The sequence below is a fragment of the Oncorhynchus kisutch genome, linkage group LG25, assembly GCF_002021735.2.
Source record: "Oncorhynchus kisutch isolate 150728-3 linkage group LG25, Okis_V2, whole genome shotgun sequence".
In the NCBI taxonomy this organism is placed as follows: domain Eukaryota; kingdom Metazoa; phylum Chordata; class Actinopteri; order Salmoniformes; family Salmonidae; genus Oncorhynchus; species Oncorhynchus kisutch.
The window spans coordinates 5731688-5751244 of record NC_034198.2 but is presented as its reverse complement, the minus strand read 5'-3'; the positions used below and the strand labels follow the sequence as shown (position 1 = coordinate 5751244).

At 44.1% G+C, this 19557-nt stretch overlaps 1 protein-coding gene and 1 pseudogene across 1 annotated transcript in view; one reads left to right on the top strand and one right to left on the bottom strand.

The window, feature by feature from the left end:
• Positions 1-19557, bottom strand: part of LOC109875686 (protein KIAA0556) — a 33352-nt gene that overhangs the window by 8453 nt on the left and 5342 nt on the right. Inside the window, exons 11-16 of the mRNA XM_031804656.1 lie at positions 14184-14321; positions 12276-13107; positions 10682-11479; positions 9694-9908; positions 9282-9360; positions 8947-9124 (exon numbers count right to left, since the gene is read on the bottom strand). Coding sequence (XP_031660516.1) covers positions 8947-9124; positions 9282-9360; positions 9694-9908; positions 10682-11479; positions 12276-13107; positions 14184-14321 — 2240 coding nt within the window. The remainder of the gene's footprint in view (positions 1-8946; positions 9125-9281; positions 9361-9693; positions 9909-10681; positions 11480-12275; positions 13108-14183; positions 14322-19557) is intronic.
• LOC109875681 (cyclin-dependent kinase 5 activator 1-like) lies at positions 6256-7026 on the top strand (annotated as a pseudogene).

Genomic DNA, 19557 nt, shown 5'->3' with positions numbered 1-19557 from the left:
ATTGTCAGAGCCTCATGAGGCCTGAACTGTCAGAGACCTATATAGGGAACCATAACCTTCTTTAACTTGGTTATGCTCACTGACACGCTGCCACTGCAGCCCAAGTCCATAGACCCCATGGTTCCAAGTAGAAGTCGACCGATTAATCGGCATGGCCGATTACATTGCACTGCACGAGGAGACTGCGTGGCTGGCTAACTACCTGTTAAGCGAATGCAGCAAGGAGCCATGGTAAGTTGCTAGCTAGCATTAAACTTATCTTATAAAAAACAATCGATCTTAACATAATCACTAGTTAACTACACATGGTTGATGATATTACTAGTTTAACTAGCTTGTCCTGCATTGTATATAATCAATGCGGTGCCTAATTTATCATCGAATCACAGCCTACTTCGCCAAACGGGTGATGATTTAACAAGCGCATTCGCAAAACAAACACTGTAGTTGCACCAATGTACCTAACCATAAACATCAATGCCTTTCTTAAAATCAATACACAAGTATATATTTTTAAACCTTCATGTTTAGTTAAAAGAAATTCATGTTAGCAGGCAATATTAACTAGGGAAATTGTGTCACTTCTCTTGTGTTCTGTGCAAGCAGAGTCAGGGTATATGCAGCAGTTTGGGCCGCCTGGCTCGTTGCGAACTGTGTGAAGACCATTTCTTCCTAACAAAGACCGTAATTAATTTGCCAGAATTATACATAATTATGACATAACATTGAAGGTTGTGCAAAGTAACAGCAATATTTAGACTTAGGGATGCCACCTCGTTAGATAAAATACGGAATGGTTCCGTATTTCACTGAAAGAATAAATGTTTTGTTTTCGAAATGATAGTTTCTGGATTCGACCATATTAAATTACATAATGTTCATATTTCTGGATTCGACCATATTAAATTACATAATGTTCATATTTCTGTGTGTTTATAACATTATAATTAAGTCTATGATTTGATAATTGATAGAGCAATCTGACTGAGCGGTGGTAGCCAGCAGCAGGCTGGTAAGCATTCAGTCAAACAACACTTTCCTGTGTTTGCCAGCAGCTCTTCGCAATGTTTGAAGCACAGCGCTGTTTATGACTTCAAGCCTATCAACTCCCGAGATTAGGCTGGCAATACTATAGTGCCTATAAGAACATCCAATAGTCAAAGGTATATTAAATACAAATGGTAGACAGAGAAATAGTCCTATAATTCCTATAATAACTACAACCTTAAACTCCTTAACTGGGAATATTGAAGACTCATGTTAAAAGGAACCACCAGCTTTCATATGTTCTGAGCAAGGAACATAAACATTAGCTTTTTTACATGGCACATATTGCACTTTTACTTTCTTCTCCAACACTGTGTTTTAGCATTATTTAAACCAAATTGAACATGTTTCATTATTTCTTTGAGACTAAATTGATTTTATTATTATATTAAGTTAAAATAAAAGTGTTCATTCAGTATGGTTGTAATTGCCATTATTACAAATATATATACAAAAATAAAAAATGTAAAATATAATAATAAATACACATTTTAAAAAATGTCCGATTAATCGGCACCCGGGTTTTTTGGTCCTCCAATAATCGGTATCGGCGTTGAAAAATCATAATCGGTTGACCTCTAATTCCAAGAACAAGATTTACACTACATGGCCAAAAATGAACAGCTTATTTCAAATTCATGAGCATTAATATGGAGTTGGTCCCCCCGTTGCTGCTATGACAGCCTCCACTCTTCTGGGAATGCTTTCCACTTGATGGTGCAGGGACTTGTTTCCATTCAGCCACAAGAGCATTAGTAAGGTCGGGCACTGATGTTGGGCGATTAGGCCTGGCTTGCAGTTGGTGTTCCAATTCATCCCAAAGGTGTTCGATGGGGTTGAGGTTAGGGCTCTGTGCAGGCCAGTCAAGTTCTTCCACACCGATCTCGACAAACCATTTCTGCATGAACCTCGCTTTGTACGGGGGCATTGTCGTGCTGAAAACAGGAAAGGGCTTTCCCCAAACTGTTGGCACAAAGTTGTAAGCACAGAATACAATGTTGTTGATCCATCCTCAGTTTTCTCCTATCACAGCCATTAAACTCTGTAACTGTTTTAAATCGTCATTGGCCTCATGGTGAAATCCCAAAGTGGTTCTGTTCCTCTCCGGCAACTGAGTTAGGAAGGGTGCCTGTATCTTTGTAGTGACTGGGTGTATTGATACACCATTAAATAAGAAATGTATAACTTCACCATGCTCAAAGGGATATTCAATGTCAGTTTATTTTTACATACAGTGGGGCAAAAAAGTCTTTAGTCAGCCACCAATTGTGCAAGTTCTCCCACTTAAAAAGATGAGAGAGGCCTGTAATTTTCATCATAGGTACACTTCAACTATGACAGACAAAATGAGAAAAAAAATCCAGAAAATCACATTGTAGGATTTTTTATGAATTTATTTGCAAATTATGATGGAAAATAAGTATTTGGTCACCTACAAACAAGCACGATTTCTGGCTCTCACAGACCTGTAACTTCTTTAAGAGGCTCCTCTGTCCTCCACTCGTTACCTGTATTAAATGGCACCTGTCTGAACTTGTTATCAGTATAAAAGACACCTGTCCACAACCTCAAACAGTCACACTCCAAACTCCACTATGGCCAAGACCAAAGAGCTGTCAAAGGACACCAGAAACAAAATTGTAGACCTGCACCAGGCTGCAATAAGTAAGCAGCTTGGTTTGAAGAAATCAACTGTGGGAGCAATTATTAGGAAATGGAAGACATACAAGACCACTGATAATCTCCCTCGATCTGGGGCTCCACGCAAGATCTCACCCCGTGGGGTCAAAATGATCACAAGAACGGTGAGCAAAAATCCCAGAACCACACGGGGGGACCTAGTGAATGACCTGCAGAGAGCTGGGACCAAAGTAACAAAGCCTACCATCAGTAACACACTACGCCGCCAGGGACTCATCCTGCAGTGCCAGATGTGTCCCCCTGCTTAAGCCAGTACATGTCCAGGCCCATCTGAAGTTTGCTAGAGAGCATTTGGATGATCCAGAAGAAGATTAGGAGAATGTCATATGGTCAGATGAAACCAAAATATAACTTTTTGGTAAAAACTCAACTCGTCATGTTTGGAGGACAAAGAATGCTGAGTTGCATCCAAAGAACACCATACCTACTGTGAAGCATGGGGGTGGAAACATCATGCTTTGGGGCTGTTTTTCTGCAAAGGGACCAGGACGACTGATCCGTGTAAAGGAAAGAATAAATGGGGCCATGTATCTTGAGATTTTGAGTGAAAACCTCCTTCCATCAGCAAGGGCATTGAAGATGAAACGTGGCTGGGTCTTTCAGCATGACAATGATCGCAAACACACCACCCGGGCAACGAAGGAGTGGCTTCGTAAGAAGCATTTCAAGGTCCTTGAGTGACCTAGCCAGTCTCCAGATCTCAACCCCATAGAAAATCTTTGGAGGGAATTGAAAGTCCGTGTTGCCCAGAAACAGACCCAAAACATCACTGCATGGAGATCTGCATGGAGGAATGGGCCCAAACACCAGCAACAGTGTGTGAAAACCTTGTGAAGACTTACAGAAAACATTTGACCTCTTATTGCCAACAAAGGGTATATAACAAAGTATTGAGATAAACTTTTGTTATTGACCAAATACTTATTTTCCACCATAATTTGCAAATAAATTCATTAAAAATCCTACAATGTGATTTTCTAGATGATTTTCCTAATTTTGTCTGTCATAGTTGTATGTACCTATGATGAAAATTACAGGCCTCTCATCTTTTTAAGTGGGAGAACTTGCACAATTGGTGGCTGACTAAATACTTTTTTGCCCCACTGTATCTACCAATAGGTGCCCTTCTTTGCGAGGCATTGTAAAATCACCCTGGTCTATGTGTTTTAAATTCATTTGTTTGACTGAGGGACATGACAGATAATTGTATGTGTGGGGTACAGAGATGAGGTAGTCATTCAAAAATGATGTTTAACACTATTGTTGCACACAGAGTGATACAGAGAAAGGGGAGCAGGCGAGAGAGAGAGAGTCAGAACCGTGCACATAGATTATATCTTGGTAATCTAGCAATGCCTCGTAAATCCCCCAAAATGTATATATGAAAGTAGGCTACATATTAGGCTATCAATGAGTATGGCTAAGCTATTATTCATAGTGCCAGTGAATTGAAGTTGAACATAGCCAAATGCATCTGTTTAATTAGGCCTATTGTGCAATAAAACGTTTGGCCTTATAGCTTATTTAATGAAACCCTGGCTAGCTATTGATGTCTTAGGTCACGGGTCTCCAACCCTGTTCCTGGAGAGCTACCAACCGTCCTGTAGGTTTCTGCTCCAACCCCAGTTGTAACTTATCTGATTCAGCTCATCAACCAGCTTTTGAAAGATTAGGGTTGGAGTGAAAACCTACAGGATGGTAGCTCTCCACGAACAGGGTTGGAGTGCCCTGTTCTTGGCAATAAATTGCAAAGTAGCATCCCTGCTAAACTTTTTGGAAATGGCAAGTTCACTTTCTCCCTTTCATCCATAAACACAGTCAAGTGCAAATACGGTTCAGCAGCTCAAATCAGCAGGATGTGGGGCATTGTTATTAGGAAGGACGTCTACCATGGATGGATCGCTAAAATAATGATTAGGATCACACTTCATCAATGTAAATATTATGGGGAGACCTATACATTTGGCAGCCAAGCACGAGTTATCAGTGTAGTCTATTATCGTCTAGATATGACATTGAAATAACTTCACGCCTACAATAAAAACCTCCAGGCTTCCGTCACAAGAGTCAATTCAATAAAAACCTCCAGGCTTCCGTCACAAGAGTCAATTCAATAAAAACCTCCAGGCTTCCGTCACAAGAGTCAATTCAATAAAAACCTCCAGGCTTCCGTCACAAGAGTCAATTCAATAAAACATTTAAATAATTTCAGGGCAGTTTAGAAAAACAAATCCTGTGTGAATCATCCTCTGGAATAATGCACATGCTTGGATAATAATGACAAAACCAGCGTCTCTAGTAATACCCGTCTGAATAGGGCTATAACATGGCAAAGAATAGGTTCATCAGCGTAGAGTGCACCGCATCATCCCATGGGATCCATCAAGGCTGCACACAGCAGAAATATCATTGAAATATTCTAGTTCTTACACAACACCACCTATATTCAAACAAAATAGGCCTTTTTATAGGCAAATGGGCAGCATTATGCTCATGCCAGTCCTCTAGAACACAAATGTAGTCTTCCTAGTTGAACTGCAACAATGAGAAATCCCAGGAGTCGACTAGTGGAAATTCCAACCGGATGCTTCAGGTGTATACTTCCGGTGAAACATTTGGCTCCTTGGGTCTAGTGGTGTAAAATACTACTTCATTAGGTTTTTGGGGGTATCTGTACTTTACCATTTAAATTTTTGACAACTTTTACTTCACTACATTCCTAAAGAAAATTAGGTACTTTTTAACTCCATACATTTTCCCTGCCACCCAAAACTACTCATTACATTTTGAATGCTTAGCAGGACAGGAAAATGGTCTAATTAACACACTTATGAAAAAACATCCCTGGTCATCCCTACTGCCTCTGATCTATCGGACTCACTAAACACATGCTTCATTTGTAAATTATGTCTGAGTGTTGGAGCGTGCCCATGGCTATCCATAAATTAAAAAAACAAGAAAATGGTGGTCTGGTTTTGATACTTAATAACATCTGGCACAGAATAAGGACTACTGCCAGAAAATAACATTTGTTTTTTTGAAGTTGGTCCAAGTGTGACTTGCTCGGAGATTGAGCTCCTCTGTCCAACTTTCATTACTCAAACTCTCCTGTTGGATTTATCTACAGCTATGCACATGCGCACATGGGATTTATTTACAAAAAGATAGGAGTCAAACAAGCTAAATCGACATCCATTGATGGAAAATGATCTGTCGATTTGAAAAACGGCAAATGATCGTTTATCTTGCGACATATGTAAATTCCTTTATTACGTCACGTTAGCTTACAATCATTATTATTTTGATGGAAAACTGAATGTAGCTTCTTACGTCGCTACAAGTTACGTTGACATCCCTTCTTAAATCACTTGATAACGTTATGAAGTGTGACATGGTCCTTTATTATCTTAGTCTGCTCATACTGTCTCATGATCCAATTCCTGATTGCTACCCAGTCACCGTGAGAAATGTCCAGTCTCTCTCACCCAGCTATCAGGGAGGCCGGAGATGGGCCGTGACACGGCTTTTCAGAACAGCAGGAACGCCAAAGGCAAGAACCTGAAGCGCTGCTCAATCATCAACATGAAGCGGAAGAAGGGTTCCAAGAAGGTGCAGCCCAATGGGAACAATGAGAACAGCGTGACCCACATCAACAACAAACACTTGGAGAAGTCTCAGTCCTGCACCAACCTGTCCACCCAGGACCAGAGTACCCCAGACCTCACCAAGAGCTCAGAAAACTTCTTTGCCAACTCCAACGTGGCCACCGACATGCCCAAGAGGGTGATAGTCTAGGCCTCAACTGGTGAACTGCTGCACTGGGTGAGTTCCTGTGTCGGCACTGCTACCGACTCCAGAATCTGTCCCCCAACGACCCAGGGCTGTGGCTGCAGAGTGTAGACCGCTTCCTGCTCAACCACGGCTGGGGGAACCAGAGCATCCTCACCCCAGCCAATGTGGTGTTTGTCTACATGCTGTGCCGCAAGGTGGTCTCCTCCGAAGCAGCCACCGAGCACCAGCTGCAGGCCATGGTGATCACCTGCCTCTACCTGACCTGCTCCTACATGGGCAACGAGAACTCCTACCCACTGAGACCCTTCCTGGTGGAGAGCTCCAGGGACATCTTCTGGGAGAGCTGCCTGTCTATCATCAACCTGATGCGTGGCAATATGCTCCAGATGAGCACGGAGCAGCACTATTTCTTCCAGCTGTTTGCCAACCAAAAAAAACGAAAGCCAGGAGGAGAGGAGCCACTTGCTCATCGGTCTGGACCGGTGAGGGGCCTGGGGAGAGGGTCCAGGGGAGGGCAGGGGCCTCCTCCAGTCTGGCATTTCAAAATGGAGGGAGGAACTTTAGTTCAGAGACTAGGAAAGGGGAGAGGGGAAGTTTTGATGGGAAATGATGATTCACATATTTTGTGTGCTAAAATGAGGGTACATTTGGCTTAGATGAACCCCAAAAGTTAAAAATCGAAAAATTCAAAATGAATAATGAAAAAGATATGAAAAAGGAACACAAATCTACAGCTATAATTGAATGTGGAGAAGACCAAGGCTGCAGCCCACCAGCCACACAACTGTTTCTCTGACTTTCTAAGATGTGCACTGCCTACCATAGGAGGGTGATTGAGCACCCTTGTGGGACTGGGCTAGTGCTCACATCACACTGAGACTGCAGCCTACCAACCTACTATCTGACAGTCAGATGTGCACTGCCTATCACAGGTGGGTAGATGAGCACTGCTATACAGTTCATTTGGAAAAGTATTCAGACCCCTTGACTTTATTCACATTTTGTTACGTTACAGCCTTATTCTAAAATTGATTCATTCATTTTCCCCCCTCAATCTACACACATTAGCCCATAATGATAAAAACGTTAAAAACATTTTTTTGCAAATGTATAAAATAGTACTTTCTTGAAGCACCTTTGGCTGCAATTACAGCCTCAAATCTTCTTGGGTATGACGCTACAAGCTTGGCACACCTGTATTTGGGGAGTTTCTACCATTCTTCTCTGCAGATCCTCTCAAGCTCTGTCAGGTTGGATGGGGAGTGTTGCTGCACAGCTATTTTCAGGTCTCTCCTGAGATGTTCGATTGGGTTCAAGTCAGGGCTCGGGCTGGGCCACTCAAGGACATTCAGAGACTTGTCCCGAAGCCAGTCCTGCTTGGTCTTGGCTGTGTGCTTGGGGTCATTGTCCTGTTGGAAGGTGAACCATCGCCCCAGTCTGAGGTCCTGAGCGCTCTGCTCTGGAGCAGGTTTTCATCAAGGAACTTCGCTCTGTTCATCTTTCCCTCGATCCTGACTAGTCCTCCAGTCCCTGCCGCTGAAAAACATCCCCACAGCATGATGCTGCCATAACCATGCTTCACCGTAGGGATGGTGCCAGGTTTTCTCCAGATATGATGCTTGGCATTCAGGCCAAAGAGTTCAATCTTGGTTTCATCAGACCAGAGAATCTTGCTTCTCATAGTTTGAGAGTCTTTGGGCTGTCATGTGTCTTTTACTGACAAGTGTGTGTCTTTCCAAATCATGTCCAATCAATTGAATTTACCACAGGTGGACTCCAATCAAGTTGTAGAAACATCTCAAGGATGTTCAATGGAAACAGGATGCACCTGAGCTCAATTTCTAGTCTCATAGCAAAGGGTCTGAATACTTATGTAAATACGTTTTCTGTTTTTTGAGGTATTGTGTGTAGATTGATGAGCATTTTTATTTTATTTTTTAGAATAAGGCTGTAATGTAACAAAATGTGTAGCTAATGGTGATCCTAATAAACAAAACAATTAGAGGGATGCGACACCATTCTTCCAAGAGAAATTCCATCATTTGGTGTTTTGTTGGTGGAAAACACTGTCTCAGGTGCCGCTCCAGAATCTCCCACAAGTGTTCAATTGGGTTAAGATCTGGTGACTTTCATTCAATGACCACTCGTGCCCTGTTGGATGGGGACATTGTCATCCTATGCGGGTATAGCCAAAATAATGGCCGGCCCAGCATTTTTATACATGACCCTAATTATGATTAATTTTAATACACTTTATCCCTTATCTACTCAAGTGTTTCCATTATTTCCTCACTTACCTGTACATTCTGTGGTCAGAAGTTACGCAGTTAGATCCATCTACATTGTCAGCAGTGTGAGGTCAGAGACACGCATGCACACACACAGACACACACACACAGTACTGACTTATCGAGGGTGCGTGCTTCCTGGTTGTACTCAGGCAGGTCGTTGAGGTCCCGTGGCGAGGCATCCACCATGGTCAGGTCCAGATGCAGGCTGTCCCCCTCCTTCCCCACCACCTCTAACCCTGTCAGTCCCAGGTAGTGGGAGTCTCCCCACGTCATGCTCAACTCTATCCTAAGGCCTGAAGATGGGGAGGGGGGAGAGAAGGAGAGAGAGATCTTAGAGAGTCCGTGTGAAACAAGCTGAGCTAGCGACATTTTACAGAGAGCAAAATACAGTCCTGTGTTTAAAATGAGGAATTAATCATGAATAACACTAACTTAGAAGAGAGTACTCACACTTTCCGTTGTACATTCCTGGGATCTGCTCCAGGGTCTCCTCAGACTGACCATCAGTAGGGTTCAGATGGAGTTTTAACTGAAAGATGGCAGTGAGAAACCAGAAATGTTTGTGCTAGGCTGGAAAAAAAACCTGCACGTCTTGTATCAATCGGGCAGGTAGCCTAGTGGTTAGAGCATTGGACTAGTAACCAAAAGGTTGCAAGATCGAATCCCTGAGCTGACAAGGTAAAAATCTGTCATTTTGCCCCTGAACAAGGCAGTTAACCCATGGTTCCTAGGCTGTCATTGAAAATAATAATTTGTTCTTAACTGACTTGCCTAGTTAAATAAAGGTTAAAAACATTTAAAAAATGTATCCAGGCTTTCCATGTTTTCACTGTACAGTCCCAGTCAGTCATGTTGTACTCACAGCGAGGTCGTCCTCGGGTCTGAAGCCAGCCTGGGTGAAAGGTCGTTCCTCCCCCTCTCCGTCGGCCGTGCGAGGCCTCTGCAGCTCCTCCTCATACCCCACCAGTTCTTCGAAGCCCTCCGCCTCCCCACAGAACGTCTCGTCGTAGCGCGACATAGCCTCCAGGATCTCATCATCCGTGGTGAACAAGATGGTGTCCCCAAACTGGTCCAGACCTAAGAGGAGAGGGGTGGAGGTATAATTCAAGATGTTAGAGGCAAACATGTTTTAATGCATGGGCAACAAATGACATTACACCTACACTGAGTGTATAAAACATAAAGAACACAAGCTCTTTCCATGACATATACTGACCAGGTGAATCCAGGTGAAAAACATGATCCCTTATTGATGTCACTTGTTAAATCCACTTCAATCAGTGTAGATGAATGGGAGGAGACAGGTTAAATAAGGACTTTTAAGCCTTGAGACAATTGAGACATAGATTGTGTTTGTGTGCCATTCAGAGGGTGAATGGGCAAGACAAAATATTTGAGTGCCTTTGAACGGGCTATGGTAGTAGGTTTGTGTCAAGAACTGCAACGCTGATGAGTTTTTCACACTCATCAGTTTCCCGTGTGTATTAAGAATGGTCCCCCACCCAAAGGACATCCAGCCAAATTGACACAACTGTGGGAAGCATCGGAGTCAACATATGCCAGCATCCCTGTGGAACCTTGTTAGAGTCCATGCCCCGACGAATTGAGGCTGTTCTGAGTGCAAAAGCGGGGGTGTGCAACTCAATATTACGGAGGCTTTCTTAATGTTTGTCCACTCAGTGTATTTTGTCACCAAACAAATGCTGTAGTTCTACGATCTAAATTAATATAATTACATGAAGTTCGTAAAATAAGGACCTATTATAGGCCAACTGTGGTAGAACTATAACATGGGATACATTTGGGTGTCTAAGTAGAGAGGCTATCCCTCACTCATGATCCCCCCCTACCTCCAGACAGTGTCCCTGACGCCTTGGCGATCTCTCCCCTGAAGATGCACCTCCCATCCAGCAGCATCTCAGCCTCCTTCACCCCCCTGAACGAGTGGATCCTGGACTTGTTGTAATTCCACACTCTTATCATGGCCACCTGACATGGCCCAGCAAACTCCAGGTAGATCACGTGACTCATCCCCTGGGTGAACGGCGCCAGCCACAGGTGCATGTCGTCCTGCGTGCGGTTGATTCCGTCGATTAGGTTGGCAACCACGCGCGGGTCTTTGCCGTAGGCGGGCAGCACGTTAATATCAGGCGGGTCGGCTTGGATGTGGGCGGGCCGGACGGGCTGACCGCTGGAGCTGAAGACTTCCAGACCGTTGAGGCCCACGTAGTGGCGGTCACCCCATGTGGACAGGATGTTAATGACCAGACGTTGACCACGTGGGAGGACCGGAATCTCAAATTCTGGCTCCGCGAAAAGGTCATCCACCGGATCATCGCAGAAGCCCCCTTGAGGGGCGGGTGAAGAGAGGTGGGACGAAGAGGGGAAGGGGCTGCAGGGGGGGCCTGCTGGGTCGGAGGTGATTGTGGCGATACTGCCGGCTCTGGAGGAACGCTGGAGCAACTCGTCAAAGATGTCGCCCTCGAAGCCCATGTTGGAGATGCGACCACGCTGGCACTGGTTGAACTTTGTGAGGGAGTCCCAGGACTCCATGAGGTTGTCATCCTGGGCCTGCAGGCTGTGGAGCGTGGCCCGGTGGGTACGATGCTGCCTCTTGCTGATGCTGCCTGACACTGAACTTGGCTCCTCTGTGGAATCAACACACTCTCATGTTACCTCAAAGACCATGCAGAGTACCTAATACAAGTGTAGCTAAGCAAGCTTATTTTTTGACCGTTTTATACATTGTGGTACTCTATATAATTTTGCGAGTAAGAATTCTCCAACTAAAGTTATGGCCCACAATAATCCTAAAATAATTGTACATATTCCAGTTATGAAGAAGATACAATTGTTATGGTAATGATTATGTAATTTTCACACTGAATAGCCCAACTCAGACAGCTGGTGTGATAACTTTCAGCTGACACGTCCACAACAGATATGGTCAGAACCAGCTGGCATGTGCCCTGTGTGTGTGTGTGTTGTGTTTGTTTCCAGATAGGGGAAAAACAAGCTATTACTAGAGGGTCTGGGGGGGGTCTGTCTGTTGTCATGGAGATAAAGAGAGATTATTATAGGATGCAGGCCTAGATTTGTTGTGATGCAGCAATCTGTCTGCTCTATAATCTCATTTAGGAAAAAAAAAAGATATGTCTGGTCTGCCGTTGACAAGAACAACGAGATTTCTCAATACCCTCAACATTGGGAAACCAATGGCAGATCCTGGGGGGAAAACATTCTTGAGTTGTATAATAAAGGCAAGTAGACAAACAGGCTACCACTAGAGATGATTCTGTCTCAAATCACATTAACTTCTCATATCTTGCCTGCACAGCTCAGTATGCAGAGTAGATAAAGGAGCCGTAAAAGTATTGTACAAATGAAATTACTCACACAGGTCTTAGGACCACACGTACACACACACACAGTATATTATCCTACCTGTGGTCAGTCCAATGGCTCCATGCTGGTGCTCCTCTGCTGGTTTTCTGCTACTAGTGTTGTTGTTCATGCCTGAGCTCCTACGTCCACTAACAGGCCGGTCCTGGTGCTGCTGGTCACCTCCCAGGTCCAGAGAATCTGCACACCATTGGCCCTCGTTCACAGTCCTCTCCACCCCCCGACACACCCTCCCCGGGTTACAGCCCAGCTCCGGGAGCACCGAGGTAGAGGTGGATTGGGGGAGGGGAGGTTTGGGCTCCACAGACTGCTGGGGCACTAGCCAGAGGGGTCTCTCCCTTCCGGCCTCGCAGCCCTCGGGGGCGCTCCGGGCCAGGGGCTGTAGCCACTGGGGACTCCTGGAGGAAGAAGGCTGGGTGGTGACTGTGCACTCTGTGGGTTGACCCGACTGCTCCAGCTGCTGTTTCAGAGGGGGGTGGGGGAGGGCCAGGTCCGGAGGGTCCATGTCAAAGGAGTCCCTCTGTAGGGGGGGACAGTTTGTAGATGTGGGGGAGGGGGGATTGTCGATTTGATCCTGCATGTCTATCCTGACCTGGGCTAGCCCCTCAGATAGTCTGTGGTTGGGGTCTCGATTCTCCCCTCGGCTTTCCACCCACGCGCCACTCTCGTCATGGCGCTGTGGGCTGGCACCCCGCAGACTGTGGCCGGACCCCACTGGGCTGGGAGAGAAGGATTCTGGGACTTGGAGTGCCTGGAGGTCGATGCTGGTGTTGTAATCAAAGATCTGGTTGCCACAGCCCTTGTCCAGCTCACCTTCAAACACCAGAGTGCTGTTGAGGTAAAGATTCACATGCCGGGCACCAACGTCCAGGTCCTAAAAAAGAACAGCACAGCTATTTCAGGCTCTAAGCAGGGCAATATTTAGGTAATGCATGGATTTCGGTAGACCGTATAAGAAAAGCAACATCGAAAATGAAAAATGAACAAGGAAAAAGTCAAAGAGCTTGAATATTGATGTGAACGTGACATAGATCAACACTGAAACTGATACCATACTGTTAACCAAGGAGCTTCCTAGTTGTAGGCCCCAATATTCTTTCCCACAGGTATGTAGACAGAGTCAATTAAGCTAAACGTGCAGACGTAGTCAACTGTAAAGCTAATTGTAATTAGTCTCCTTACCAACACACACAGACAGACATGGTGGATGGCTAAATGGCTAAGACCAGAATCAAATCTCCTCAATCCCTGCTCATTAAATCAGTGTATCCCCACCCCATGGATTCCACAGTATCAAACAGCGCCTTACCTCGCATCCTAAAACACACCACTAGAACCTGAAATAGGACTCAATGAACAGAGACACTGCTAAAATCAACCCATATCATCCACAGTTCCAGACAGACCCCTGGTTGCCTGGGCTTTGTGATTCCCGTCCTTCCCTTTTGTGACAGCAGCAGGGCGAGAGGCGAGAGCAGTAACCTGGGCGTCCCCTCACTAATCCCCCAGGTCTAATCTCTTACTGTTCCACATTTGGACTGACTGGTAGCTCACACAGACACGGCTTGAAGGCTATACCCTCCCTCCCAAAGCCTTCTGCCAATATGGTGGTCACCCTGTAGAATGACAGGGGCTGGCTGAAGCAAGCTGGATTTACGAGCAACTGTTAACAGATGATGGTGTTTATCTTAGTAAACCCTGAACTAGGACTGGTGTGATGAACCAATCAGAGGCTTTATATATGTAAGGGCTGCACATACAGTAAGTGCTAACAACTTAAGTACCATTTCTATCAAAATCCATTTGAATCATTACTTAATGCAACCCTTTTTACTATAACTGGCAACCTCTACTGCAAAGGCTCCAGCCAAAAGCAGTGCACTACAAAATAACGAATAGGGTGCCATTTCAGACTCAATCTGCCAGTTTGGCCTTAAAATGGGCTCTTACACTGAGGCTCCTGTTGTAGTTCCAGATCTTGATCAGGGATATCCCAAAGTCCGGAGAGCGCTCCAAGTTCCTGATGATGAAGTACAGTTGAACCGGGAGATGGAAAGGACAGGTCCACATATGGCACTCCTTTGTGGTCTGGTGGTCAAACCAACACACAACAACATAGAGATAAGCAGTCAGTTTAAGTAAAAAATGTAAATCTGCATTTTTTTATTGGTCATATACACATATTTAGCAGATGTTAATGCGGATGAAGCGAAATAGATGAATACATTCACTTACAAAGCCCGTGCAGTCAAAATGTTCATGTATTTTATATACACTGCTCAAAAAAATAAAGGGAACACTTATACAACACAATGTAACTCCAAGTCAATCACACTTCTGTGAAACCAAACTGTCCACTTAGGAAGCAACACTGATTGACAATAAATTTCACATGCTGTTGTGCAAATTGAATAGACAACAGGTGGAAATTATAGGCAATTAGCAAGACCCCCCCCCAATAAAGGAGTGGTTCTGCAGGTGATAACCACAGACCACTTCTCAGTTCCTATGCTTCCTGGCTGATGTTTTGGACACTTTTGAATGCTGGCGGTGCTTTCACTCTAGTGGTAGCACGAGACGGAGTCTACAACCCACACAAGTGGCTCAGGTAGTGCAGCTCATCCAGGATGGCACATCAATGCGAGCTGTGGCAAGAAGGTTTGCTGTGTCTGTCAGCATAGTGTGCAGAGCATGGAGGCGCTACCAGGAGACAGGTCAGTACATCAGGAGATGTGGAGGAGGCCGTAGGAGGGCAACAACCCAACCGCTACCTCCGCCTTTGTGCAAGGAGGAGCAGGAGGAGCACTGCCAGAGCCCTGCAAAATGACCTCCAGCAGGCCACAAATGTGCATGTGTCTGCTCAAAAGGTCAGAAACAGACTCCATGAGGGTGGTATGAGGGCCTGACGTCCACAGGTGGGGGTTGTGCTTACAGCCCAACACCGTGCAGGACGTTTGGCATTTGCCAGAGAACACCAAGATTGGCAAATTCGCCACTGGCGCCCTGTGCTCTTCACAGATGAAAGCAGGTTCACACAGAGCACATGTGACAGTCTGGAGACGCCGTGGAGAACGTTCTGCTGCCTGCAACATCCTCCAGCATGACCGGTTTAGCGATGGGTCAGTCATGGTGTGGGGTGGCATTTCTTTGGGGGGCCGCACAGCCCTCCATGTGCTCGCCAGAGGTAGCCTGACCGCCATTAGGTACCGAGATGAGATCCTCAGACCCCTTGTGAGACCATATGCTGGTGCGGTTGGCCCTGGGTTCCTCCAAATGCAAGACAATGCTAGACCTCATATGGCTGGAGTGTGTCAGCAGTTCCTGCAAGAGGAAGGCATTGATTCTATGGATCAGCCTGTAGTGTGGTTTTCCACTTTAATTTTGAGTGTGACTCCAAATCCAGACCTCCATGGGTTGATACATTTGATTTCCATTGATAATTTTTGTGTGATTTTGTTGTCAGCACATTCAACTATGTAAAGAAAAAATGAATATTTCATTCATTCAGATCTAGGATGTGTTATTTTAGTGTTCCCTTTATTTTTTTGAGCAGTGTATAATTCCACAGTAAGAGGTTGGACAAATACTGTAATATTTTGAAAATGATGATGATTCCCTTTTAGTGTAAGAGCTGTTTGAAAAGACAGCCTGAAACTTCAGCCTGTTTTGGTGGGATGGAATTTTGGCCTGGCTGATTACAATGAGTTAATAGACCAATAAGAAAGAAAGTTCCAAACCACTCTGCAAATAACAGCTAGTTTTCAGTTTTTCCCTCCCCCCTCAGACCACTAAGACAGTCCTAGCAACATTATTGCTAGAGAAATTGCTCTTGCTAAGAAGCTATTATTATTTATTTTGTATCATTTTAATTGAAAACAATCACAGTAAGGTATATAATTGTTACCCATAAATTATTTTGTATTGAGATAAAAACAAAATGGCTGCATTGGGCCTTTAAAATGACCAGACAGCCAATATACTGTAATCTGGTAACACTCAGAGTACCATAGAGCCGTGAGTACCAAAGCCACAGAGCCGTGATAGTCCGGCAACCCATTGTGACATAGCTACACGGTTCTGAGACCACTGTCCGCGGGGACGCACAGCCTGACCGCACACCTCCCCCAAATTCCCGAAAAATAACTTGCTCCCTTTATAATTTCCTCGATTTTTGCATATGTTTGATACTACAGTAAATGTTATCAGATCTTCAACCAAAACCGAATATTAGATAACTGAGTGAACAAACACAACAATTACATACTTATTTCAATTATTACATCACAAAGTTACAGTTAGTCAGAAGTTTACATACACCTTTGCCAAATACATTTAAATCAATTTTTCAACATTAATGATATTTAATCTTAGTAAAAATTCCCCATCTTAGGTCAGTTAGGATCACCACTTTATTTTAAGAATGTGCAATGTCAGAATAATTGTAGAGAATAATTTATTTCAGCTTTTATTTTTTTCATCGCATTCCCAGTGGGTCAGAAGTTTACATACACTCAATTAGTATTTGATAGCATTGCCTTTAAATTGTTTAACTTAGGTCAAACGTTTTGGGTAGCCTTCCACAAGCTTCCCACAATAAGTTGGGTGAATTTTGGCCCATTCATCCTGACAGAGCTGGTGCAACTGAGTCAGGTTTGTAGGCCTCCTTGCTCGCATACGCTTTTTCAGTTCTGCCCACAAATGTTCTATAGGATTGAGGTCAGGGCTTTGTGATGGCCACTCCAATACCTTGACTTTGTAGTCCTTAAGCCATTTTGCCACAACTTTGGAAGTATGCTTGGGTTTCATTGTCCATTTGGAAGACCATTTGCGACGAAGCTTTAACTTCCTGACAGATGTCTTTTGAGATGTTGCTTCAATATATCCACATCATTTTCTTGCCTCATGATGCCATCTATTTTGTGAAGTGCACCAGATGCTCCTGCAGCAAAACACCCCCACAACATGATGCTGCCACCCCCATGCTTCACGGTTGGGATGGTGTTCTTCAGCTTGCAAGCATCCCCCTTTTTCCTCCAAACATAATGATGGTCATTATGGACAAACAGTTTTTATTTTTATTTCATCAGGCAAGAGGACATTTCTCCAAAAAGTACAATCTTCGTCTCCATGTGCAGTTGAAAACCAGTCTGGCTTTTTAATGGCGGTTTTGGAGCAGTGGCTTCTTCCTTGCTTAGCGGCCTTTCAGGTTATTTCGATACTGGACTCGTTTTACTGTGGATATAGATACTTCTGTACATGTTTCCTCCAGAATCTTCACAAGGTCCTTTGCTGTTGCTCTGGGATTGAGTTGCACTTTTCGCACCAAAGTTTGTTCATCTCTAGGAGACAGAACGCGTCTCCTTCCTGAGCGGTATGACAGCTGTGTGGTCCCATGGTGTTTATACTTACATACTATTGTTTGTACAGTTGAACGTGGCATCTTCAGGCGTTTGGAAATTGCTCCCAAGGATTAACCAGACTTGTGGAGGTCTCTTTTTTTCTGAGGTCTTGGCTGGTATCTTTTGATTTTTCCATGAGGTCACGGAGTTTGAAGGTAGGCCTTGAAATACATCCACAGGTACACCTCCAATTGACCGAAATAATGTCAATTAGCCTGTCAGAAGCTTCTAAAGCCATTACATAATTTTCAGGAATTTTCCAAGCTGTTTAAAGGCACAGTCAACTTAGTTTATGTAAACTTCTGACCCTCTGGAATTGTGATACAGTGAATTATAAGTGAAATAATCTGTCTAAACAATTGTTGGAAAAATTACTTGTGTCATGCACAAAGTAGATGCCCTAACTGACTTGCCAAAACTATAGTTTGTTAACAAGAAATTTGTGGAGTGGTTGAAAAACAAGTTTCAATGACTCCAACCTAAGTGTATGTAAACTTCAGACTGCAACTGTATGTAACACCCAATGCCCCTGTGTGAAAAAGTAATTGGCCGCGTTCAGCTGCAATGACTCCAACCATACACTTCCTGTAGTTGTTGATCAGTCTCTCACATCGCTGTGGAGAAATTTTGTCCTACTCTTCCATGCAGAACTTATTTAACTCAGTGACATTTCTGGGATTTCAAGCATGAACTGCTCGTTTGAAGTCCTGCCACAACATTTCATTTGGTATTAGGTCTGGACTAGGCCATTCCAAAATGTCTATTTGTGTTTTTCTAGCCATTTTCATACAGACTTGATTGTGTGTTTTGGATCATTGTCTTGCTGCATGACTCAGCTTCCGCTTCAGCTCATAGATGGATGGCCTGACATTCTCCTGTATAATTCTCTGATACAGAGCAGTATTCATCGTTCCTTCCATTAAGGCAAGTTGTCCAGGTCCTGAGGCAGCAAAGCATCCCCAAACCATCACACTACCACCACCATGCTTGACCGTTGGTACAAGGTTCTTACTGTGGAATACATTGTTTGGTTTTCACCAGACATAAATGGGACCCATGTCGCCCAAAAATAAATGCAGTGCATTCGGAAAGTATTCAGACCCCTTGACCTTTTCCACGTTGTGTAACGTTGCATTTAAAAATACACCTACTCATTCAAGGGGTTTTCTTTATTTGTACTATTTTCTACATTGTAGAATAATAGTGAAGACATCAGAACTATGAAATAACACATATGGAATCATGTAGTAATATTTTAGATTCTTCAAAGTAGCCACAGTTGTGTACTCTTGGCAATCTCTCAACCAGCTTAACTTGGAATGCTTTTCCAATAGTCTTGAAGGAGTTCTACATATGCGGAGCACTTTCTGGCTGCTTTTCCTTCCCTCTGCGGTCTAACTCATCCCAAACCTTCTAAATTGGGTTGAGGTTGGGTGATTGTGGAGGCCAGGTCAACTGATGCAGCACTCCATCACTCTCCTTCTTGGTCAAATAGCCCTTGCACAGCCTGGAGGTGTGTTGGGTCATTGTCTTGTTGAAAAACAAATGATTGTCTCACTAAGTCCAAACAAGATGGGATATCGCTGCAGAATGCTGTGGTAGCCATGCTGGTTAAGTGTGCCTTGAATTCTAAATAAATCACTGACAGTGTCCACCATGCTTCACGGTGGGAACCACAGATGCAGAGATAATCCGTTCACCTCTGCGTCTCACGAAGACACGACTGTTGGAACCAAAAATCTCAAATTTTGACTCCACCAGTCTAATGTCCAGTGCTTGTGTTTCTCATGCAAGTTTCTTCTTATTATTGGTGTCCTTTAGTAGTGGTTTATTTGCAGCAATTTGACCATGAAGGCCTGATTCATACAGTCTCCTCTGAACAGTTGATGTTAAGATGTGTCTGTTACTTGAACTCTGTGAAGTAT